The sequence below is a fragment of the Mesoplodon bidens genome (genome assembly GCF_964165515.1).
Source record: "Mesoplodon bidens genome assembly, chromosome: 14".
NCBI lineage: Eukaryota > Metazoa > Chordata > Mammalia > Artiodactyla > Ziphiidae > Mesoplodon > Mesoplodon bidens.
The window spans coordinates 38,179,951-38,206,608 of NC_138170.1; the positions used below are offsets into that span (position 1 = coordinate 38,179,951).

Genomic DNA, 26,658 nt, shown 5'->3' on the forward strand with positions numbered 1-26,658 from the left:
TGATATGTGTATACAGGTATATGCTTGTGTGTGTGTGTCTGTATGTCTGTGTATGGCCAGAGTGCACAAGCACTTTTAGCAAGCACGTTATTCAACTGCCCCATTTAGCAAAGCTGAGCCCAGGATTAAATTCTGTGGTTTCTGAATTTTCAGGAGGTGACATGCTGCCTTTGGTATCAAATTTGATTAAACTTGATAACTTTAATGCCATTTGGTTCTGTTGCAGAGGAAGAATTAAATTGCTTACTCTAGAGAATGAATTTTTTCCACTAAGGAATAGAACATTTATTAAAATTATCTTGGTGACTGAAAGGGGGAAATGTACTTCTTTTTCCTCAGCAGAAGCAGGTCCAAGGCATTATTAGCGTGTGAGAAAAATTGAATAATTGAGCAACACTGACTACTTTGGGATTCAGGTTTCCAGCCCCTGCTGTGTGATTAGTTCAGTCCAACCTGCTGGCATGCTTAAGCAGGGAGCCTGCAAAGGATTAGGAAGGAAAAACCCTTTAACAAATCTCAGGTACTGAAGACATTTGATTTAATTTTACATGTTGCACATGGTAATCTGGTTTCCCTTGGCAACCTCCAGTTCTACCCTACTTTATAATCAGAAGATGGCAGGTAGATTACAGACTTGATGGCATCATCTGGAAGTGACCATAGGGAACAGAGTTTGCCTCAAAAGAGGAGAGAAAAAGGTCAATATAAAAGGACAGAGGGCTTCCCTGGTGGCGCAGTGGTTGAGAGTCCGCCTGCCGATGCAGGGGACACGGGTTCGTGCCCCGGTCTGGGAAGATCCCACATGCCGCAGAGCAACTGGGCCTGTGAGCCATGGCCGCTGAGCCTGCGCGTCCGGAGCCTGTGCTCTGCAACGGGAGAGGCCACAACAGTGAGAGGCCCGTGTACCGCAAAAAAAAAAAAAAAAAAAAGACAGAAAAGTCTGAGTTCCCTTAAAAAGAGGACAGATAGTTCTCTATAGCTCAGATACCCATGAGGGATTCATTGATGTGGGAGGTTCCAGAACTACTTATAGCAGAGCAGTTTGGGACGTGAGGGAAAGGGATCCAGCCTTTTAAGTCTTTAAAGGGATAATAATTTTATTACTTGTGAAATACAGATAAGGTTTTAATTCAAAAATGACAGTAATAGTTACCATTTATTAAGTACATGCCAGGAATCTTACTTGGTTCTTTACATACATAATTTCATTAAATCCTTATAATATCTCTGCAAGGGGAGTATTAATATCCCTTTACAGATGAGGAAACAAGTATTTATTGATCTGTTAAATAAAGTATGGAGGCTGAAGGAAGGTGGGGTAACATTGAATACAAGGTTTCAACCTTAGTCGATTTATTTATTTTATTTTATTTTATTTTTATTTATTATTTTTTTTTTTGCGGTACGCGGGCTTCTCACTGCTGTGGCCTCTCCCGTTGCGGAGCACAGGCTCCGGATGCGCAGGCTCAGTGGCCATGGCTCACGGGCCCAGCCGCTCCGCGGCATGTGGGATCTTCCCAGACCGGGGCACGAACCCGCGTCCCCTGCATCGGCAGGCGGACTCGCAACCACTGCGCCACCAGGGAAGCCCTATTTTATTATTATTTATTTTTTTCTATGATCTCAAAGTCCTATAAGTCTTAATAGCCCCTGTTACAAAACAGTATACTAAGTAATGTCCATTAATGATGACCTTTAGCCATCCAGAAAAATTTAAATTACAATCATCTTAGTCTAACTCTCTTACTTTATACATTAGGAAACTGAGTGCCAGAAATCTGGTAAAGCCTAAAGCCAGGTCTTCTGACAACTCATAATTTGTGTATTACACCATGCCCATGCACTTTCAGAGAGGGCTTGAGTAAATGGAAGGCAAGAAGGAAGGGGTCTTGCAGCGCTATAAATGGTATTAGTTTGAGCTAGCAAAGTAAACAAAACTGACAGATCGGAAGGTACTGATGAGACATTTAGGCATTGGGAACAGTTCTAGTTCTTACCTAGCTAGTGATTAATTTATTCTGCTTGGCTCATGTCTGAACAAAGTAATGCACCTAATGTTTCCAAATGATCCTAAGTCTTTAGCAGTCTCTGGTGCCCCACCAGCCACTTGAAGTTTAAAAGGACAGGGTTCTACATATGCACAACAAAAGCTGTCTCTCTCTCTCTCTCTGTCTCTCTGTCTCTCTCTGTCTCTCTCTTTCTCTTTGTCTTTGTCTCCCTGTCTCTCTCTCTCTGTCTTGCTCTCTCTGTCCCTCTCTTTCTCCAGGTCTTGAAGTGGATGTGACTGGCCATTTTTGTGACATGTAGAAGCAGAGACTACTTATGGCATTTTATTGACTTACACATGTATGCTTCTGTCATGTTCACAGAATGCTGTATATACGAGGCAGGCCATGTATTACCTTTCTTTAAGGTGAAAGCTATGGGAGTCTAATGGCAAACTGAGAAATCTTAGTGTCACACACTTACCATGCAAAGCATTTTATATGAATTTCACTTAATCCTCATAACGACCATGACTGTGAATGTTATTGTTTTCATTTTAGCAACTTTTTCAGTTTTTTATTAATCCTTCCCAGAACATTCTCCCTAGCATTTAGTTATGAGAATTTTCAAAACTATATTAAAGTTGAAAGAATTGTACAGTGAACACCCATATACCCACCTAGATTCTATACTTGTTGCTATTTTTCTTTATTTGCTTTATTATATACCTATCAATTTATCCAGCTACCCATCTTAGTTTTTGTTGTATTTCAAAGTGAGTTATAGACATGAGCACATTTTACTCCTAAACACTTACATGTGGATATCATTAATTAGCATTAAAAATGTTAGCTCTATTAAAAAAACAAAAACAAAAAACTGAGGCCTTCTTTGGGGACATAGTATGTACTCCTCAATCACTTTGAGCTTTCCCCTATGAAATAGTAAGATTTTTTTAAAAAAAATGTAAGCTACCCATATTAAAAAACACTTGTAACTCATTAATGAGAAATAGAAATCTGTGGGGAGGAGGGGGATACCACTGTTGAATTCGTAGGCCACAGCAAGCCAGCACTACAAAGTGGCATCTTACCTCACTTCTGATTTTAAATGAGATTGAGGTCATTGCCGAATTTCTGAACACTAACTCCTCTCCTAAAAGGGAGAGTTTGATTAGCAAATTACTTAGGCAGTTCACTAATGATATTGGAACCAAATTTCAATGAACATTTTTTCCCTTTTCTTTCTGGGTGTGACTAAATTGCCTACAGCATGCTGCATGGTTGCTGGTAAAACAGGAAATGGGGTAAGTAATTTAGGTAGGGAATTTTTACTACCCTTTAAATATAAGCTACCTGATTCTTAAAGTACTTTTACTACTACTATCTCTTTTTTTAGAGGGAGTTCACTAGCTGCTAGAGAAATTGGCACAAAGAGGAAATTTTTATTGTATATATTTAAGGTGTTAACCTTGTTTAATTGGTTTATTTGCACAGCATATTAGTAGTCTATTAAAGCAGACTCATTTTTTTTTTGGTAGATTTATCATGAATGTAAATGCATGTAGTTTGGCAACTTATTTTAAAGGAACATATTTTATACTAATCTTAGAAACTAAATTATAAAATTAATTATGCTATAAAAGATACATAGTAAAGTCCTAGTTAAGGCAGAACAACAGTGAGTTTATACATAGATAAGACATAGAAAACATAGGTCCACAATCCTTTATCTGAAACCCTTGGTGCCAAATGTGTTTTGAAAGTTAGAATTTTTTAGACTTTGGAAATGTAATGCAGTATAAATACCATATAAAATATACCCATCTCCTCCAGGGTCTGGGGTAGTACTATATAATCAAACATTAATATTTCTGCAGTGAAATATATGAATAGTCACAATAAATTTGATAAACAAAGTCTAAATAAATAGCCTCACATGTTCAAGTCAGAGTTTGGTTGCCAACTGAGTTAAGGAAAAAATCTTTAATTTCCCAGAGCTTTCTGGATTTTGAAATTAAAATTTTTATACCAGTATGAAAAGGACCATGTGACTACTGGAGTTTCCTGTGTACTCTGGAAAGAAAACCACAGAGAGAAGTATAAATTTCTGTATCAGAATCTCATACTTGGTGTTTTATAGAAAATTAGTTGATTTGGCTTTTTTGTGTATGTTGTATTTCACATCTGCATTTTTAAAAGGGTAATAACCACATATTTATTAAAGGTTTGGGGGTTCTGTTCGGTTATGTTAAGTTAGTCTCAAATGCTTGTTATTCTGGCATAATAAAATTTGGTCCTATGTTTGAGAAATTTGTTAGCATAGTCAAGTCAGAGCATGCTATTTTTTAAATGTTTCCAGTTGCCATCTACCTTGCTTGCTGTTGTTATTTCTTACTGAAGTATTTTAAACTAAGCTTAGTTCTTCCAAAAGATCCTGATCAATATAGGGATATTAGAACAGAAAAAAATATAGAATAGTAGTCTTTTCTCTCAGTGTCCCTAGTTCATTCTAATATCAAAAGGTTGTGGAGGAATTGCCGTTAAAGAATTGATTCAAGGAATTTAGGAAAAAATGTTTTGGATATTTTGGTTCATGTTTGCTCTAGAATGGTTATCCTGTTATATCTATAGCAAAAGTGATCCTAATTGATATCCTCATCATTAGTTATCTAACAGAGGAAAGAGGGAAATGCAGTTACTAAGTATTAAATTGGTACTGAATTTACCTTAATGACTACTGATTCCTCTAAAGGACCATCAGCCATAAGCTAAGGACCTTTGTGAAAACATTCACCCTAAATTATATTAGAAAAGCTATTAGCCACATTCAACTTGCAGGATTGAAAATTTGGATTTTTAAGTATTGTATTTTTGCCTTAAATGTGAGGTTAAGGTTTCCAAAATGTCTCTTAACCCTTTCTTATAGCTCTTTAATCTGGAAGGAAAAAATACCTGTAGTTGAAGTTTTTAAACTGGATTAACGTGCTTTAAATGTTTTTCAAAGACATGAGGGACTTAAAGTATCCGTTTTCTTAAATATATAATGAGTAATGTTTTAATCCATTTTTAGGATTGGCTTTGGCTACAATCCTTTGTATTCTCTAGAGTCTAAACAATTTTTAAAGGGTTTTCCATTCCTGTGTTTTCTGTTTCACCTTTTTGTTCTTTAAAATATATGGTCATCCCTTAATTATTTACTTTCAACTGCAATGCTATTTTATGCAAATATCATTAGTTAAACTGTTGATATAATATCAAGATAGTCTGAAAATTTCTAAAATGTTTCTGATAGTCAGAGAACTAGGAACGGTTTATGAAGCTAAAACGCTCAGTGTTTGAATAATTTCTTAAGTGTAAAGAAGTAACTTAATTTTTTTGTCAGATGTAGGGCTTATCAGAGTATTTCATTGTTAAACCACAATCCCAAAGCATATGAAAGCATTCTGTTTAACCAGTTATTCTCAGCTGGATAAGAATGGGTAGATCAACTATTTCTTAATTTGCATTTTTAGAGGAACAGTGGTCTTTATGTGTGTGTGTGTGTATGTGTGTGTGTGTGTATTTAGATCAATTAAGTTTAGCCATTAGCTAAATTATTTTTTGTTTTCTACCTGTAGTTCGTAGTGTCTTTTGGTCTTGAGGAATTAAATTGCAATGGATATTGACTATATTGTCCTTTCTAATAGTGAAAATAGGACATTGAAAGAAATGATTCACAAGTTGGCCTAAACACCTCTTTTGTTAAAAGCAGTCCTGTAAATAGCTATAAGACTGATTTGAAGTTTTAATTATTTGAATGATACAGCCTGTTTAATAGTGATATTGCAGAGTAGGACTGTTTAAATATTACCATACCATGTTTTTCTTTCCTTTTACTTCAGTTCCTTTCTATCTCATTTTAGGTTACAAACTAAAAGCTAGAACTCATAATTGGGACTTCCCCAAACCTATTTATTGGCTCATGAGTAGATTTGGGGGGAATGTAAAATATTTATTGAGATATTTATATGTTGTTAAATTGATAAGCATTCTAGAACACTGATACTTTAGGATTTAATACTTGTTCTTCACCAGTAAAGAGAAGTACAGCTTTTACATCAATTTCCCCAAAGTAAGCCTCCATTATCAGGAAGAGAGTAGATACAAACATTTTTGGTCTGAGATTATTGTAATACACAGTTTGTAGTTTCTAAGCAATAAATAATCCTCTCTATTCCACCTTTCCATCTTCTGATGTATAAATCCTGGAATCTGGCAATTGTATCTCAGAAAAACCTCATTTGTATGCTTTTGTCTTTGAAGCTTCAAAAACTGTCTTATATGCCATTAAAAAAAAAGCAGTTTCTTGATTCTACTAGAATATAGGTCCATGAACTGAGGAATTTTTGTCTGCTTTCGTCTCTGCTTTCTATCTAATGTGTAGAATAGTGCCTGGGACATAGTAGGCACTCAATACATACTTTTTAATAATCACATAAATTCTTGCTTTCATAAAAATGAAGCTTTTCATGTCAGTGAATTAATTTTTATGTTATTCAGAAAGCAGAGTCTGTCGCTGGAAAGAAATGATACAGTTCAACTAAAAGAAGCCTACAAATGGATAACTCACCCCCTGTTTTCAGAGGAACTGGGTGTTCCCATTGATGGAAAGGTATTGGGTCATCAGCATTGTTAATTTTATTCTGTGGTTTTACTAGTTTTACTTCATTATATGGCAGAGTTTTGGTTATCCAAAAGAATCTTCTCTTTCAATAATCCAATGAAGGATTTTTAAACTTTTAAACTGTTAATTTCTAACAGTCTTAAATTGAGGTTAAAGCTTTTCTTTCTTTCTTTTTTTTTTTTTTAAAGATTTCTTTGTGATCCAAGACACTTATAACAGGTACAGTGTATCCTAATTGACCTTAAAAGGTTAGAAGTGAATCTTTGCCTTTAGTATATTTATAGTTTAATTAGATAGACAGATTTACTGATACAAAGCTAAACATAAATAACTATGAACAAGTATGGAGTCAACTCTAGACTATTTAATTTTGGTTATCTGCGGCTAATTTTGTTTTCAAATAGGCAGACAGACCCTATTCAACTACAGTGAGCATGGGCTCAACCTATCCCACCTTGTTCGTATCTCAGGTCCCTCTGTTTAATTTTAAGCAGACTGCCTTTGAAACCAGAACACTTACCATCTCCCCTATTCCAAGGCAGACCTTGCCTCAGCCTTTGAAATGGATTGAATTTTAGGGAAGAGTTCAATAGGTTTCCAGACATGGAAACAGGACATATTCCCAGCTCCTCTTAAATTAGACTTTAATAGTATGGCCCCATTGCTTCATCATTTTGCATGAAGGAAATTCCCTGAATATCAGACACACCCCTATTCAAGTAAAGTCACAAAACCATCTTTCAAAGCTAAGTAATTAAAAATTTTTCCTTGTTCTGAGTTATATAGCTCTGTTTCCCTCTGTTAGTAAGAGTAAGCTCTGTCCTTTAAACCGAATACTAAGAGAATAGAGAATAAAACCACTTCACAGATAGTATGAAGAGGAAATGAGGTGATGAAAGTACTTTGGAAATTAGAGAAGTCATTGATGCAAAATATTTTAACCTCAAATTTCAGTTTGAAGCACAGATAATTTTACACGGTGAATCAGTGAGAACAGAAAATAGAAAACAAAAGATGCGGTAATGTTCTAATGGATTCAGGATGAATGAAGTTTTCTTGAGTAAAAGGAATGTGTTGTAATTTTAATTTTATTTTGTAGATTAGACTAGAGCAAAAATTTAGCTATTCACTATTGTGATTATAGAGTCGCTAATAAGCCTGCTGACGATCCGATGCAATCAGTAAATATAGAACTCAATAAAAAAGGAAAAATTGTTATATGGTATGATATTTATATATTTTTCTCAGTGTGGAATTTTGTATAATCTCCATGGAGGTAAATGTATATAGAGTATGAACTTGTGCTTTTTTGTGTACAAGGATGTTCATTGTGGCATTTTTTAAAAACAGAAAAACGTAACTAAAACTTAAACGTCCAACAGTCCCTAGAGTGGAAAAGATGTTCATGATGCAATATTAATTGAATTAAGCAATTTTCCAAGTCTGTTTAATATACAAAGAAGTATATACATTTATGTTTATATTCATAAAAATGGCTAGAAGGAAACATGCCAAACTGTTACTGGTTCTACCTCAGTGGAATGGGATTGAAAACCCATCCTGTTTGATTATTTTATAATTTATTATGATCACTTTTTTAATAAAACAAAAAATTAAAATCTTGCTTTTAAAAGTCAAATCCATTAAGAAGTTTGAGCACTTAAAACAAGCCTCATACAGAGTTTTTAAGCATGTGCATAAAGTGCTATTTGCTTTGCTAATAATTCTAATCATAGTACTGAGAGGAGTAATTCTTCATTTCTTTCAGTTATCCCTTTCCAATTCCCTGAATTCTCATTCATCTTCATACCTAATTGTACATTTATATATTTTTCTCAGTGTGGAATTTTGTATAACCTTATACAAAATATATACATGTAGAAAAAATATACTTGTACAAAAATGTATACATGTACAAAAAATCATACAAATTTGTTTTAAATTTTGTTTTAAAGTTGTTTTTTGTAGGATCACTGATGATTGAGTTTTAGAAGTTAAAAAAAAAAAAAAAGACGATTTCCTTTACAGCTGCCCTGTGAACAAGCTGATTTGAAAACAGTAGTATTTCCAGTTTTCCTTGTCACTCTTTTTCTGAGCCAATCTTTGAGAGTTAATTTCTGTTTCCATTCATAAGTTGTTAGATGTTAGTTTCCTTTTGCTCATCTTTAAACTGTCTTTATAATTTTTAGAGCTTGTTTGAAGTGAGTGTGGTCTTTGCTCACCCAGAAACAGTTGAGGATTGCCACTTCCTGTAAGTTACAATGTAAACAACAATGCCAATTGTGCAACATTGTTAATATTTTTTTGATTTTCATGAAAATAGTATTGCTCTTCTTTCTAATGAGCCTGTTAGAACTTGTCATGTCTTAGTAGGTTGTGAGCTGTCTGACATAAGGGTCTAGGCAAACCAATGCAGCTCATATAGGGATTCATTTTGTCTGCTTCTGATATCCTGAATTTAGCAGCCATGTTGTATAAAATATATTTGAATTTTATCCTCCCCAAAATAAACTCATTAATCTTTTATATTACCTTGAATTTTACTTAGACGTGCGATATGCCCAGATTGTTTCAAGCCAGCCAAAAACAAACAGGTAAGGAAGGATTCCTGCTTCTTACTCTTTAGTGAGTTTTGTCTGAGCTGAATATTCAAATTAACAACAAAAAGGATATGCATTAGAAATGTTGGCAATCTATTATACTAAGAATCAGTCTTTAAATATTTCCATTTGCTACATTTATTTCCATTTTTTCAATTCTCAACACCTTTGCCTTTGGCTGGGAAGTCGTAACACACAAATGTTCTCATGCTTGTGTCAGTGTCTGGATTGTTTCCCCAAGATTATGTCATCTGGGAAAATACCTGTTCAGTATCATCACCATTCCAAACTTTTGTCTAATATTTATTTTCTAGAAATCGGTATTTTGAAAATATAATCCAAAGTAAATTATTTTATTTAGAACAGTCCTGAATTAATAGAGCCTATTTCAGGCTACATTTGCCAAAAGGTATTTTATTTAAACTCTCCTTTACTGTCTGATGTGAGCTGGTCTTCATGTTAATGAGAAAAATTAGTTAGCATGTACTTTTAGTTTCTATTATGCCAGGATAGAATAGCATGGCACGATATTGGCAAGCTTTCACACCCCAGTTACTTAGCTGGTTTTGTGTAGACTCAGGCATTCCTAGTTTTACCGACATCAATTTTGCTGTTGTGGTTGTTATTTATTGCCAAAGATACATCTTTTGGTCTTTCCTCTTGCCTGGGGTGGGAAGGGAGGGTTGGGGAGTTTGTAACATTTGCCAAATGCCCTGTGTGGAAATAATCAGAAATGCAGGAAGCCTAAAACACTGCTTGCCTCCTTTTCTCACATCATGGTATACCTAGAACATTGCCATGTTTGGCCAGCACCCTGAGGTTAACAGATGAAGTTGCTCTAAGTTGTAAGTAATAGGCCTGGGGGTTCTCATTGTTCCAGGCCCTGCCCCTCAGCCCTTGTGAACTAGAGGGATCTGGGCACAACTGTAGCCCAGTGGTGTGCTTTACCATACCAATTGGGAAGCTCTGCCCAAATGAGCTGTAAGCCATATTTATATTAAAGATCTAGTTTTATTTTTTGTTATCTTTGAGGAAGTATATAAGTACCAGCATCAAATAATAGAGTAAGGAAGTTTTTGTCAAATGATCATGGACACCACGCCATTTGGCCAGTAGGTGTTGTATAGTCTTAAATGTAGTTTTCCTGCCTTATGGCTGGGAATAATTTGAATGACCTTTTGAGATTCTTTCAGGCCTAAGATTTCATATCTTAACAAACAGGTACTTAATTTTTAATTCTAACCCTACGACACCTTAGGGTTCCCCAGAATATGGTTTAGAAAATCATTTCTTTGATGATAAACTGTTTAGATACCTACATTATTCTTCTTTTCAGTCAAGTATAATTTCTCATAACAGAAGAAATAATTGTGATTTATCACAGTGACCACAAATATATGCACTAATTAGTTCTAGTATATCTACCACGAGGTTTGGCTTTTCTTATTTTAAAAAACCCAGAGTGGGACATTTGTAGATGCCCTTTTATTCAGTATAGTGGATTCATTTACTTTCTCAGAGGTTGGTGAGTGATATTGAATTGCTAGATGCCAAGTCAGGCTGGTTGGCTCTGTTTTACCCCTTACCCTGGCAGCCAACTCCTAAACTATATACCGTGGCCCCTGAAGGGATGTAGGGAAGAAAAGATAGATGGGTCAGCCTAAACTTCTTTTGAGGTCTAGGAAAAAATATTCAAAGCACATTTCCTGCAATGTCATCATTTTTGTATTTGAGGAATACCACATTTTGAGGGGAATGGGAGAGTGCAGTGAAGAAGACATTCTGCTAGATCCACCTGGTATTAGAGACATAGACTAGATTGAAGAGAAGGGTTATAGGGTCTACCAATCACAGAACTGACAGTATGAACACTTGTGCTTCATTTATTTTCTTGAAGTTATTAAATATTTCTACCTTTTAAGTATGGTTTAAAATGATATAATTTCTCCAACCGTGTTCTTTGTTTCAACTCTGATGAGTTGAATGATGAGTCACTTATATAGGTGATAAATGTCTTTTCTTTTCATTTTACCCTATATAGTCAGTATTCACTAGAATGGCAGTTATGAAAGCCTTGAATAAGATTAAAGAAGAGGATTTCCGCAAGTAAGTAGAATTATAGAAACAAGAAATAATCGTGGAATTTTAGAATAAAGGGAATGTTAGAAATAATCTGGATTATCTCAAAAACAAGACTGGATATATTTTAGGGAACAGGATTGTGTCTTAATCTTTATTATATCCCCAATCCCTGGCTCAGTATCTGGCATGTAGTGGTGTTCGTAAATGTCAAATTAATATTTGAATTTATGAATCATGTCCAACTTCTTTATCTTTTAGAGGAGGATATTGAGGTCCAAAGAGGGAGTTGACTTGCCTAAGATTTCAACTGGGCAGTAGAGAGTGGACGTAGAGCCAGGTTTCCTGATTCTCTAGCCTACGACTGGCCCCATTACATCCCTTATCCTGGATTTCCTGTTATTGTACGTCTTCAGAAGAGGGAGAAAAGGGCCCCTGAGTTTCCTTTCTTGTTAAAATATACTGAACTACAGTAAATCTTAGATTTAATTCTCAGTGTGTTCATTTTATTTAATAAAATATTATCATAGTTACACTTCCAGAAGAAGTTATGAGGAATGTTTCATATATTTTACTGACTAAACATTAGTCTCAGAATGGAAATATTTTTATTAAAAAAAAATATTTTTTTTTGGCCATGCTTCATGGCTTGTGGGATCTTAGTTCCCCGAACAGGGATTGAACCTGTGCCCCTTGCAGTTGAAGCACAGAGTCCTAACCACTGGAGTGCCAGGGAATTCCCTATTAAACTTTAGGAAGTAAAGACAGTTACTCTCTACAAGCAATAGTTCCTGGGTTTCTAAGTGCTTTCTTTGTTAAGACATCTTGGGAAACGGAATGAAAACTTTAAGACAAGCATTTTGGATTAAGTGCACATCTAGTCATTTACAGGTAGATTCCATTCCATGGCTCTGGAATTTCTCAGATGGTGGACAGAGAATAAAGCCATACATTGCTCTTTCTGGTCTGTCCTCAGCTGGATTGAAGTTTCTTAGCTAAAGGATAGAGTCTGCCATATTCCACTTTTTCTGGCTCTGTGGTCTGATTCCCAAGGTCATAGTTGAAATGAAGAGGAAAAAGAGAGAAAAATGTTGGAGTACCCTCCCCACAGGTGGGACATGCTCATGGGGCCAGTCTCTGACTGCACACCAGCTTTACCCAAATGACTGAGGACCTTGTCAGCCAGCAGCAAGTGTTCATGGATAGTAAAATGAACCTGGAGAGGTTTCCACTACATATAGATGGATTTTTTTTCCCCAAATCTCCAGGTTGATTTTGGAAACTGTCATTTGGGAACATGAGGCCTCCTGAGCATGAATGTTATTAGCGAGCCCTTATTTACTTAGTGCCACTCTCATGTATTAAAAGTGGTACTCCAGAGGCCTAAGAGACCCTTATGGTTCCAAAACTTAAAATTAGGGAGAGGCTTAGTCCTTGAGAGACTCAGGCTCTGTGTAACTCAGACAGTGCTGATTCATCTTAGTTATGTGGTTCAATATCATGTCTGGAAAATAGTAGCTGTAAAATTTATTTTGTTTTGCAGGCAGTTTCCTTGTCCTCCAAACTCACCAAAGGCTGTATGCAGTGTTGTTGAAATTGAATGTGCTCATGGTGCTGTTTTTGTGGCTGGTAAAATATTTAGTCCAGGATATACTTACATTGTCAATTTTCTCTCCTTTCTGAAAAACTCAACTAACTCCTCCTCTGTTTCCTTCTTACTGTTGTTATTAATTTCTGATTAGTTAACTCTTTTGAGAACTAGAGCTGATAACCAAGTTTATTGTAGGTTCTGTAGGCATTCTTAAGGGTCACTCAGGAGATTTGTTATTTAAAATGCCATGTTGAAGGGAAATGATACTTCCCAGGTTTTAATAGTTTTCATCAGAGATGGCCAGGTAAAAATATGGGTACATGTACAGACCTGAAACTGGTCAGGAGAAGGGAGAGTATGTTTTATAACATGAAATCAATCCTGAAAAAAAGTTTTTGTTTTGAAAGCTACAGCTGTTTCATAGTAATAGCTGAAATGAAGTTGTTCTTTAGTCTTGACTATAATACCCTGCCCTGGGGTAATAGAAGCTACCTGCCTTGGCGTAGCTTTTTTCATAAACAGTGAGTCATATTCTGTTAGGGGTTTTTTTGTTTTTTTGTTTTTTTTTGCCTACAAAAACTTCAAAATTTCCTGTGTTTGAATTCTTTGGAATACATGATCACCAATGACTATTACACTGAGAGTATTATTAACCAGGCATAAAAACAGTAGTTGCTCTTTTTTTAAGTGATTCATAGTGTGTTCCATAATATTGTAACTTGTTCAGTCAGCCAAAAAAATTAATAAGTATATTGAGCATTCCTTTAGAACTCATTTGATGATTCATACCGTGTCTTTAGCCATCTCTTCTATTGCTACCTTAAATTTTTTCATTTAATTATGTGTATGTGTTGACTCTCCAAATTAGATTGTAAGTTAGTTGAAGGCTAAGCCTTGTTTTATATCATAGCACCTAGGATACTGGCACTCAATAAATAGCTGTTGCTTTCCTTTTTATCCTATTGTGTTAAGCACACCATTCCATCCAGGTAACCTTTATATTTCTTTGGCAGGGAGATATAATAAATACTCCAGGAATCTACCACAAACTCCTTGGATAATTGATGGAGAAAGGAAGCTGGACTCTTCAGTGGAAGAATTAATTTCAGACCATCTTTTGACAGTGTTCAAAGCAGAGAGTAAGTGTTATAATATTCATATTTTAGTTACATTGTCATTCATGAATAGACTTCTTGGAGGTGGCAAGAAAGATTTCTATATTTTGTAAACCACCACCAAGTCTGGGCCCCTTGGCTGGCAGCTTCCTGTGAACAGGGACCGCCGTGTCCTGAGCTCCTCTGCCCTGGGCTGGATTTGAGCCAGGGTGCCCTAGGATTTCTCTCCTCTCTCAAGATTACGCTTTTTCCTGGGCAAATTCAAAACAATTGAAACTACTTTAAATGAATGCACTTAAGCTCTGACCTTGGGACACCTTGAGCCTCTGCCTCTTTTTGGGAATATGAGGTAATTAAAATACAGCTTCCACATCCAGTGCTTGTTCAAGAATAATCACTGGCAAATGCCCAGCTTCCATCTTAATGGCTAAAGTGTCCTAGAATAAAGTTCAGGCCTAGAGAAAATAGATCACACTAGCTACCATTTTACAAAGACTTAATAGTAGTTGTGTTGTTTTAATTTCCTAAGTATTAATGAGCCCAGGTTTGTGGGGTGAGTCAGATCCTGTCAGGCATATGCTTTCTTTGCTCAATAGGGCTATCAGGTCAAAGGAGTAAAAAACCTTGTGATTTCACCTAGGATTAGACTAGAGGAAAGGGACTAAGATTTCAATCACAAGAAACCATGTTGTACATCAGGAGAAACTGTAGACAATGAATAATTATATCATACTCTTTGGAGTGGGTCTCCTAGCATAATTAGAACACATTTTTTTTTAAATTTATTTATTTATTTGGTTATGGCGGCTCTTAGTTGCGGCATATGGGCTCCTCAGTCGTGTCAGGCAGTCTCCTTAGTTGTGGCACGTGAACTCTTAGTTGCGGCACGCATGTGGGATCTAATTCCCTGACCAGGTATTGAACCCGAGGCCCTGCATTGGGAGCATGGAGTCTTAACCACTGCTCCACCAGGAAAGTCCGAGAACACCCTTCTTGAAGGACCAGATAGACCGAGACATCCATCTTTTTCTCTGACAAACCTTAAGACAAGCCTGCTTTAGGAATGGCGAGCAGGTGACCAAAATGAGACGTCACTATCCCTTCCAGCTCTCTGCTTGTTAAGAGGAAAGAGAAACACTTCAAAAACCATATCCCTCTTATAATTTGTTGCCTATCAGGTAGGTGGGCCTTTTTAAAAAGGGCCTTTAAGAATTGTTTACTGAATGGAGAAGAAACTAACCTAGCAACCTAATATTTTTCAAAATCTTAGCTGTAGAGGGCTATTGCCACGAGCTTTTACCTACTTAATTTAATATTTACACACTGGTTATCTCATAAGACTTATCCAAGTTACGAAGAAGTGAAAATAAAGCGTTAGCATGAAAAGTATCCTTCAAACTCTTTTTGGGGGGCTACCTTATTCCCTTTCTGTAAGAAGATTCAAGATTTAGTTCTGATTATTTGGGTCCCAAGGAAGCCTCCATTACCAAGAGGGCTGTTGAGGGGCTCTGAAATAGCTATCTGTTTCCCCCTTGCAAGCTTTCATGAAGGTGATTTGTTGTCATTTTCCATTTGAGGAGGGAATAAAAATTTCCCCAAACTGAAAATAAAGCAAACTGTGTGTTTAGCATCTGTAATTGTGTGCTGAGGAAATTTATTAAGAGCCGCTTGAGAAAAAGCAGACCTCTGGGTCTCTGTGCTAACTGGCTCCTTGTCATGAAATAAAACCTTGTTGTTCGAAATGCCTGATTAATAGCATCGATTTGCTAAACTTGTGCTTCTCAGATACATTACTCGTTACTTCTGTGATTCACATCTGACAGCTCTGGGAAAATGGTTCTGACTGTTGTACCTCTGTGCTTTACAGCTCTATGAAAATAAACCAGTATTGCATGAAGCAGCCTAGCTACTTCTATAAAGCAGAAGTAACTAGTACTCCTTCCCCTGCGCGGGAGATACAAACTTGTTTGTCAGCCACTTCAGACTGACACATCATATTCTCTACTTGCCATTCTCTAGTTAATAAGTAAAACTTTGACACACTCTCAAAATCAATATGTCTAAGAAATGTTTTCCTAATACATTTATTACTTCACTTATGGAATAAATATTTGTCATGTCAGTTCCCTGCTGAAAACTGGTCAGTGACTAGCTACAGGGTAAAGTCCAAACTATATAACTTGATATTCTGAGACCATCATCATCTGGCCTCCGCCCATCCTTCAGTCCCATTGTCTATCTGCCCCCAGGTATGAGAGCTACTACAGACTATCGAACCCCTTACAGTTCCTGATCATTCTTGCCCTTGGTTTTGTCCTTGTTGTTTGTTTGTTTGTATGTTTGAAATATCTGTTCCATTGAGCAGAAGTCTGTAGAACTCACAGGATTAGGGGGATAAGGCAAGGCGTAATGTGAGTTTAGAAAAATCAACTAAATTTTAAGCATATGTTTCCTCATACTTAAGGCAGTGACTCCTTTTCCTTTTTTTGTCATTTATTATTCATAATTGCAAATTATTTTTTAAAGTTTGCCCCCTGAAGTATTTCTCAATGTAGGATCCAAATTTGCAACATTTTTCTAAAAGATATAATAAATACCCCTTCTCCCTTAATCTGGATTTAATGTTTCTTTGGACTTCTCAAGAGCCTAGTTTTCTGTACTTTTTTCTTGTTGATGGGCTGGAATTTGTGGGAAGTTTTATGGGCTAATTTATGAATTTGAGATTTCTGGTCTGATTGAGTGGTCACTAGTAGATCTACCTCTTTGTGTCCTGTTCATTCCCTCCACCCCTATCAGTCACAGATTATGGCTTAGTCACTGTAGGGCCCTGGTTCCCCAGTATTATGCCTGGATTAGAGATGGAGGTGGGCAGGTATAAGACAAACTACAGCCCCCCACCCCCACCCCAGGGAGTATCTTTCAGCTTCCCAGATGCCATTTTGAACTCTCCATGTAGCTATCCATCCCTAGTTAGCGCTACTCTTGAGTCTGTTGACTCTGACTAGAAGCTGCTGATGTTGCTGTAGGTTTTTTTTTGGGTTTTTTTTTTGCAGTACGCGGGCCTCTCACTGCTGTGGCCTCTCCTGTTGCAGAGCACAGGCTCCGGACGCGCAGGCTCAGTGGCCATGGCTTACGGGCCCAGCCGCTCCACGGCATGTGGGATCTTCCCGGACCGGGGCACGAACCCACGTTCCCTGCATCGGCAGGCGGACTCTCAACCACTGCGCCACCAGGGAAGCCCTGCTATAGGTTTATTAGCTGCTTGACAATGGAGTATAGACAGGGAATGGAGGGTTCTTTGGGACTTAATGGTCCGCAGAATCCTACTACCTGCCTGGTGTAGATTCTCCACCTGGAGAAGAGCCTGACATTGTGCCCCTCATGGCTGCCCGCTTGGCTAGTCCCCAGGTGTTAACACTGCACAAGTTACCCAGACCTCTGAGCAGCTTGAATTCTAGGCCGACCTTAGATACCTAGGCCTTACCTAACCAGTCCTGGGTTGGTCCTCTCTGGGAGACCCACAGTTTTGGGCCATGTGGGGCAGAGAAGAGCCCACTTCACCTTGGCAGTGAGTGACAGACAACAGCTTGGAGCCCATGTTTCCAACAAGTGTTGGCCTTGACTTGCTAAAGGGATGTCTTAAAGGTGAAGGAAGGGTGAAATCTTACTTTCTTCACAGCTAAACATCCTAGAAAGGAGAGCTAATCTTCAGTGTAGTTTTTATAGCACTTTTCAAGCCTTTTAGCCTTCCTTTTTCTAAAATCTACATGGGACCTTTGCATATTGAACCTTTCCCGGGAGAAAAATGTCTGTCAAAATGGTACAGACCCTCCTTCCCTTCTCCCCTTCCTGTCTGTCCTTCCCAGCAATCTTGTCCTTCCTCATCTTGTGCTCTCCGAAGTGGCTGAACTATGGATTGACCAGGGTTTCCAAAACATCCTAGTCTTTCCCAATCCCTGGTACAAGAGGACTGATTGGTCTTGTTTGTCCCAGTTGGCACGAGTCTGAGCTCTTCCAGCTGTCTTTGTGGTGGTGCAGTGTAGACAGTGATTAAGAGACTCTGGAGCCAGACTGCCAGGCTGGTTCAAATCCTGACCCTACCAATTACCAGTGATGTGATCTTAGGCACGTTACTTATGCTGTCTCTGTCTCACCTTCCTTATAAATAAAATGGGGATAATGATAGTATCTACCTCATAGTGTTAACATATATGAAGTACTTAGAATAATGCCTGCTCATGGTAATCTTTGCTGTGGTGAAATCATCAGTTATTTCTGTATCTAAGAAAGTTGTCATGGAACCACTTCCCCTGCCCACCCACACTGTGTTGACCACCTTCCCATTCCAATATTTGCAGCTTTTAGTCTGATGATCCATCTATCTTAAAATGTATACTAGTTATATTGTGGTTCCAGCTTAGGTTTGCTTACATAATGAATTTCCTTTTAGAATCAAACCTTTTTTTTCCCCTCCTCTTCTTTTCATAAAGTTTAATTCTCAAATAATGTTTTTATTTTGTTTTCTTTTGTTTTAAGGAAAAGAGGAAACAGATTTTTCACCAGAAGTTTGTAGCCAGGGTGGTAGTGGGGCCTCCCTCCCAACAGTGCTCTGCCTTTGGCTTTCCCATGGGATGGTGGACTGGGATGATAAGTAAGGTCTGGCTTTGACATCAGAAACATCTAGCTCTGCCATTGAATCATGTTACCTTGGGAAAAGTACTTAACGTTTCAGAAGCTTGGTGTTCTTTTATTTAATACCTACCTCATAAGGTTATAATAAGGATTGAATGAAATAATGTATGCAGAATTTTAGCTCAGTACCTGGTATGTAATAAGTGCTCAATAAATGGTATTTATTATTATCATTGCTATTTTTAGTAGAGATTGGGATTAGAGGTGTGATGATGACTATTCCTTGGGATTCTCCTGTAGATTGTTTAAGACAAATTGGGTTTCTACCAAAGGATGGGAATGAAAGTCTTAGCACTGTTATGTCTCTGATTTTTTTTTCTTTTCTTTTTCTGCTTTCCAAAGGCTTTAATTTTTCATCCTCTGGGAGAGAAGATGTAGATGTGAGAACACTAGGAAATGGTAAGATTGTGACAATATCACTTGACTGGAACTAACTTTCAGATTATCACCCTTTTCAGACAGCAGCTTTTTTTTGTAGTCACTTAGTCAGAATCAAAGTTGGCAGAGCCCAGAGCTTCTCCATGTGAGGAAGCCTTGTGGATTATGGAGCTACCCTTGTAAATTATATGACTATGTTTTAACAGGGATCATTTCTTCAGAGGCCATCTTTATTGAATACCTGTAGGTTATAAGGGACTTCTATGTGCATTAACAAAGAGGTGCCTGATTTTTTCCAAAAATTGATAATTAATTGTTCCTTTTAATAACATTTCAGTACCAGTACAATTTTCAAAATGCACCTCATTTAAATTGCAAAATGTCTTCATTTAAAAAGTGCTTCTGCTCTCTTAGCCTTCATTTCTCTCATTTTACATTGTTGCATTACAAGAAGGATGATGAGAGTAATCCTGAGGTATTCGAGATTTATAGTCCCTTCTTCTCATGGAATCTCAGCTTTTCATTTCACTAGGCTAGGAGAATGTATTTCAATTTGGTATACCTGGGCATTGCTGCATGTGACAACATTATGTTAGTGTAACCAAGTCAATTAGTGGCTGTTTGGATTTGATTTTGTAATTAACACAGGCTTGTTCGTGGACTTTTGGGAAAGCAGTCATTTTTACATATTGCCTGTCCTGGGGTTTAGCAGCCCCCAAAAAGCCCCATGATTCTTTTCACACATTCTTCTCTCCCCCAGATGTAGTCATGTCACTAAACTTTCAGTCCTCTAGAGCTCAACTCGTTTTTTCACACCTCCTAACCCTCTTGCATTAGCCCAAATGTTTTAACTCCATCAACACGTTTCTGTTTCATGACGGGGTGTGTGCTGCCAGGAAGGCCCTTTGCAATTGAGCTGGTGAATCCTCATAGAGTACATTTCACTTCACAAGAAATTAAGGAACTTCAGCAGGTAAACCACTTCATGACATGGAAATTGTCATGTTTCTGCAACTCTGTAACTGAACTAGAGTTGCTAATTGTTTTTCTTTCTCTACTACTACAGAAAATTAATAACTCATCTAACAAAATCCAAGTCCGTGACTTGCAGCTTGTCACAAGGTAAGGGTAGGCTCACTGGATTTGTTTTCAAGAGGGGGGTTTTGGTTGTAGATCATTTATCTGATAAGGGATTTGTATCCAGAATATATAAAGAACTCCTACAACTCAATAATAAGGAAATAACTCAATTAAAAATGGAGAGATGATTAAGTGAACATTTCTCCAAAAAAGGATACATGAAATAACCAGTGAATACATGAAAAGATGCTCAACATCATTAGTCATTAGAGAAATGCAAATCAAAACCACAGTGAGATCCCACTTCACAAAAAGACAGAAAATAACAAGTGTTGGCAAGGATATGGAGAAACTGGATCCCTCATACATTGCTGTGGGATTATAACTGGTGCCACTTGGCAAAACAGTTTGGCAGTTTCTCAAAAAGTTAAATATAGAGTAACCATATAGCCCAGCGGTTCCACTTCTAAATATATACCCACGAGAAATGGAAATGTGCATCCACACAGAGACTTCTGCATGAATGTTTATAGTAGCATTACTCATAATAGCAAAAATGTAGAAACAACCCAGATGTCTATGGATGAACAAAATGTGAATGTGGTATATCCATACAGTGTAATATCATTTAGTAATGAAAAGGGATGAAGTACAGATACATGCTACAACATGGATGAACCTTGAAAACATTATAAAGTGAAAGAAGCCAGACATCAAATACCACTTATTGTATATTTTACAATATTCACATTTTAATATATGAAATGTTCAGAGTAGGAAAATCTATAGAGACAGAAAGTCAACAAGTGGTTGCCAAGGGCTGGGGGAAATGAGGAATGAGAAGTGATTGCAAATAGGTGTGGAGTTTCTCTTCTGGGGTGATGAAAGTATTCTAAAGTTAGATTGTGGTAGTAGCTGCACAACTCTGTAAACGTACTAAAAATCACTGAATCGTTCAGTTACACAGGGGAATTGTATGTAAATTATATCTCAATAAATCTATTTTTAAAGAAAGGGAAGTTTGGGGCAAGTCTTGTCTGTATTTTATATATTCAGACAAACTTTCTTTTATTGTTTTTGTTTAGGGAGGCAATAGGTCATATGAAAGAAGGTGAAGAAGAAAAGACCAAGACCTATAGTGCCTTAATATGGACAAATAAAGCAATACAGAGGAAGGACATTGAATTCCTAGATGACATAAAGGTAGTTCAGTGCTCTAATTCTTTTATTGTTCTACTGCCTATAAAAGAGTCCTTTGTCTTCTCGTTTATTATCAACAAGTCATAGCGCATAGGCTTTGGGGACTGTGAGACCTGGTTCTAAATCCTGCCTTTGCCATTTACTAGTTAAATGACTGGGCAATTCATCTAACCTGTGTGAGAAGCAGTGTTGCTAGTGATTAAGAGTCTGACTCCAAGGACAGGTTGTCTGGGTGCAAATCCTGGTTCTGCATTTCTTAGTTGTGTGACTTTGGACAAGTTGCTTAGCCTCTTTATGCTTCAGTTTCTTCATCTGTAAAATTAATTAGAAGAATTAAACGGGTTTAGTCATATAAAGCTCTTAGAATAGAATCTGGCACATAGAAAACACTCAGCAATGCTATTATTATATTTGGCCATTTGCAAAAAGGAAATAGAAAATAGAACTTATCTAATAGAACTGATGCTCAGATTAAGTGCATAAATAAAACATGTTGTAAATAAATACATCAGGGTGATACATGTAGAGCACAAATGTTCTGGCACATGCTAGATTTTCCTTCACATGAGCATGCTGCTGTAGAGCGTCTACATGTTCGTTTGCATGTTTCTTCCCACCTGCCCCCACCGCTTCCTGTAAAGATAACTTACTTTCACATGCAAGGAATGAGCATAAATGGGCACAAAGATGTAAATCGTTATCACAACATTGTTTAAATGGGCAATATTTTGTAATAATCTAGAGGGGACTGGTTTAATCTTATGGCTTATCTGTATGATGGACTATTACTAGCCAGCTGTTAGAAAGTATATGGTAGATGAATATTCATTGACAAAGGAAAATGTTCCTGATGAATGCTAAGGGGAAAAAAACAAGCTATAAGGATATATAGAGGATGATACATTGTGATTTAAACACACACACACACACACACACACACACAAGTGTGTGCTTATGTATACACATACATATGACTATAAAGAAAACAAATTGTATGGCAAAAAAAAGTACCATAAATAGGATTTATACAAATACCCAATAGAGAAAAATGGACAAAATATTTGAAAAGACAGCTGAAAAAAGAGCAACTCCAAATGGCCAAGAATCATTTGAAAAGATGATCCACCTCCAGACTGAAGTAACAATAAGACATCACTTTATTCTTCTGAGACTAAGAATGCCTGTTGGTTGGAGGGAGGAGAAGCCTAGTTTTATACATTTTCAGTAGAAATGTAAGTGTTTCAGCCTTTTTGGAAAACAATGTGGCAGTGACTGTAAAAATAAAAAATAGACTGGTCTTCTACCCAGTACTTCCACTACTGGCAGGACAAGAAATAAAACTCCAGTGCAGGGGGCTTCCCTGGTGGCGCAGTGGTTGAGAGTCCGCCTGCCGATGCAGGGGACGCGGGTTCGTGCCCCGGTCCGGGAAGATCCCACATGCCGCGGAGCGGCTGGGCCTGTGAGCCATGGCCGCTGAGCCTCTGTGTCCGGAGCCTGTGCTCCGCAATGGGAGAGGCCACGGCAGTGAGAGGCCCGCATACCGCAAAAAAAAAAAAAAAAAAAAAAAAAAAAACTCCAGTGCATAAGTATAGGTGCACAAGGATGTTTGTTGACTTTGTTCAGAGTGACAAAATCAACAACAAAACTGGAAACAAAAGTGAATTTCCTTCAATAAGGAAATGGTAGAACACATTGGAATATTATACAGCTGTTTAAAAAAACTAAAACAGCATGTGATCCCATTTAATTTATGTTATTGTGTGTATATATGCCTAAAACTGTTGGAAAAAGAGATAAAGGTAGGTCTACATCTAGGACTTGTAGGAACACCCATGATACTACCGGAAAAAAGCAAGGTGCAGAATAATGTTTATAGTATGAGTGTTTTGGTGAAATCATACATGTCATTTCACCTGCTTAGAGAAGTTCACCTATAAAATGAGGGGTGGACTAGATGATCCCCAGTGGGCCCTCCACTTCTCAGGTTCTGTGATTCCAAATCTAAGGCCTTCTGGCCTTTGGCCCTATTATCTAGGGAGTCTTTAGGATGATAGTTATGCTATAGACAGATATTCTTAAGATTGCAAAACAAATTTGTAAACCTCTATTCTATCACATGTGTACATGTATACAGCTCATTTAGAATGCTGTGGGGAAAATAAAAACTCATTTTAAAAATAGATTCACAGTTTGGGAGTAGCCATAGAGCTGATTCAGAAATGATGCTGAAAGATGATTGTTACAGGTACACACTAGGTAGTGAAAGGGTCTGATTTAATGGCCCACCGCCCAGTTGGACTGATGAGACTAAGTGACGTCTAATAATTTTTTTAAAGTGTTAGGGTTAAAACATTTTTCAGATATCCCTATTGGCATCGAAAATAAAAAAACTGAGTTACTGCCCCATTCTGAGAAAAGGTCACTTCAAATTTACCACTTGTCTCCTTTTTTTTAAGGGCAACCTACTTCTAAGGAAAAAAGTCACCTGCGTGTGTTTCTGAAAATTCAGTATGGGGACAGCAGAGTGCAGTGTTAGAGTAAATGAAGCAGTTTCCTTTCGTTTGCTAGACACAAGCAACCAAAAATGACACGCAAGTGTGTTGATCTGAGTGCTATGTTGGAAGCAGTGGTGCATCTACTAGCTCAGTTGTACCTCCATTGACTGTTCCTGGGTCAGAGTCCAGGGAGTGACTCAAGGTAAAGGAAACAGAGGGGAAGGGCACACCTTAGCGAGTCACTCCTTTAAAGGCCAGCTGGTTCTGTGCTCTTGTGGAGGCCATATCTTTATCGATTCTATAATAATTCAGCCTTGTCCTTTTTTTGTTCTTTTTGGCCAGAGTAATGTTAAACGTTGTGGAAACAACTTATCTCATCAGAACAAAGTGCTTCTAAAAATCAAAGAATTATAGAATCGTAAGGAGGAGTCACTGACTCACTGCCTTGATAAAAGCAGTCATACCATTTCAAGTGTAGTCTTTGTCAGAACCTGCTCTTCTTTCTTGGTACAGAACTTGGTAGGGGGAGACCAGACAGAAATCTTTCTTTTCTCAGCATGGCTTTAGGCACTCACTAATCATGTAAATCAGGCAGGAGTTGTTCCTACAAGAAATTTCAGAGGATTCAAAGTTCTTATGAACCTGCGTTGCTGGTTATGCCCAATATCTTTTTTTTTTTTTTTTTTTTTTGGTGATACGCGGGCCTCTCACTGTCGGGGCCTCTCCCGTTGCGGAGCACAGGCTCCGGACACGCAGGCTCAGTGGCCATGGCTCATGGGCCCAGCCACTCCACGGTATGTGGGATCTTCCTGGACCGGGGCACAAACCCGTGTCCCCTGCCTCGGCAGGCGGACTCTCAACCACTGCGCCACCAGGGAAGCCCAACCTCTATTTCTTAATTTATATCTTGCGACATAAAAGGACATCTCTAATTGTGAGAAAAACAAGACTTTGTCCCTAAAAACTTGAGTTGTAAAGAAACATGCAGTATTATTCTCAAGTAACCTGAACTGGGCTAACAAATATTGAGAGGTCCTTGTTTATTGTACACACTTATTTGTAATTATTATTTGGAAATACCACCCTAGACAGAGATGCAGCTGTTAATTTTCCAGATAAATCCTTTTGTATAACCAAAAAAAAAAAAATCCTGTGAGTAGGTATATGGCTCTCCCTAAAACATGGACACTGTCCAGGCACACAGGTGATGCTGATGTCCCACCTTCTACACCATTTCTCACCTCAGTCTGAAATCCCCACTATTAGGTCACTCTGTTGGGTTAGGGAAAAAAAAGGTAAGAACATTATCTTTTAGAAGAGCTCTGTTTAAAGGGCAGGATAAGACTCCAGGGTCCAATCAATTTGTTACTATTAGAGCAGATGAGACCTTGGGTATCATTTACTTCAAAGCCTTTTTTTTTTTTAATGGCATACTGGGGCCCAGAAAATGAGTAGTTGTGGACCAGGTTATAGGAAGTCCCACAGAGTCTGAACCTTAGAGGATACAATTTATGATAGTATTAGTTTCTATCCTGACAGTGATAGATGGGGGTGCCTGTAGTGAGCCATGGATGATCAAAGGAGGTGCTAAAGTGGGCTTCACTGGGTGGCAAAGCTGACACGTGGTTATCATATCCTCCTCTAGGACTTAAAGATTGATCAGAAAACACCTTTACGGGTCCTTCACCGGAGGCCCCTGGCTGTGAGAACTCGCATCATTCACTCCATGGAGACACACTATGTGGATGAGCACCATTTCCGTCTCTATCTGAAGACTCAGGCAGGAACGTATCCTTTCACCGTCTGTGTAGCACTAATCTAACCAGAATCCTATTAGGAAAGTTCATGCTGCCCTAGAAAAGAGGTTCAACCATATCTCGGAACAGTTCGGGAAAGGTTTGGGCTGGAGAAGAATCCTTTTTTTTGTTTTGTTTTGTTTTTGGTCTGGAGTGTTTTTACCCATTAAATTTGTGTTTTTCAAGATGACATATTAAACCATGAGGCAGCAGCCAATTCCATGTGAACCTTAAAATTTTTAGTGTCTCACATGATGCTGAGGTGCTGAGGGCATAGTAAGTGCTCAGGGAACACTTTTTTTTTTTTTTTTTTTTTTTTGCGGTACGCAGGCCTCTCACTGCTGTGGCCTCTCCCGTTGCGGAGCACAGGCTCCGGACGCGCAGGCTCAGCGGCCATGGCTCACGGGCCCAGCCGCTCCGCGGCACGTGGGATCCTCCCAGACCGGGGTACGAACCCGCGTCCCCTGCATCGGCAGGCGGACCCTCAACCACTGCGCCACCAGGGAAGCCCCAGGGAACACTTTTGATTGATTCATTCATCGATTCATGTCTTTACACATTTTGCAAGTCACATATTCATGACCACATTTGAGTCCTTTCAGCATTTCGAGCATTTGCCCCAAATGATTAAACAGGGATGGTAGATGGGAATGGCCCTACTTTACATGTAGACCTTCACATTATTTGGCCACTGGCCCAGAACAAGAGAATAATAGTCCCAGTTTGATCACTTGTTCATAACCTACCCTGCTTTGTGTGGTTTTGTATCATATCTTAGTTGCTGGTTAAAATATATCAGGGTGCTGCCATAGTCTTAGCTTTAGTTTAGTTTTCAAAGGTGCTCCTAGTTTTTTGTTTCTTGGCTTTATATTATTTTGTGATCCAATAGCATGAAGCATGAAACCTTCTAATTAGTATAAAACTAATGACATACTTATTGGATACAATAGAGGGAAAAATGTCGTTTTAATCACCAAATAG

At 37.9% G+C, this 26,658-nt stretch overlaps 1 protein-coding gene across 7 annotated transcripts in view; it reads left to right on the forward strand.

The window, feature by feature from the left end:
- Positions 1 to 26,658, forward strand: part of PUS10 (pseudouridine synthase 10) — a 71,348-nt gene that overhangs the window by 38,740 nt on the left and 5,950 nt on the right. For all 7 annotated transcript variants that reach the window (XM_081254736.1, XM_081254735.1, XM_081254734.1 and 4 more), the window contains 12 exons: positions 3,258 to 3,292; positions 6,528 to 6,639; positions 8,841 to 8,902; positions 9,200 to 9,245; positions 11,293 to 11,357; positions 12,874 to 12,959; positions 13,935 to 14,060; positions 19,071 to 19,127; positions 20,003 to 20,079; positions 20,173 to 20,228; positions 21,272 to 21,389; positions 25,527 to 25,669. In XM_081254736.1, coding sequence (XP_081110862.1) covers positions 3,258 to 3,292; positions 6,528 to 6,639; positions 8,841 to 8,902; positions 9,200 to 9,245; positions 11,293 to 11,357; positions 12,874 to 12,959; positions 13,935 to 14,060; positions 19,071 to 19,127; positions 20,003 to 20,079; positions 20,173 to 20,228; positions 21,272 to 21,389; positions 25,527 to 25,669 — 983 coding nt within the window. The remainder of the gene's footprint in view (positions 1 to 3,257; positions 3,293 to 6,527; positions 6,640 to 8,840; positions 8,903 to 9,199; positions 9,246 to 11,292; positions 11,358 to 12,873; positions 12,960 to 13,934; positions 14,061 to 19,070; positions 19,128 to 20,002; positions 20,080 to 20,172; positions 20,229 to 21,271; positions 21,390 to 25,526; positions 25,670 to 26,658) is intronic.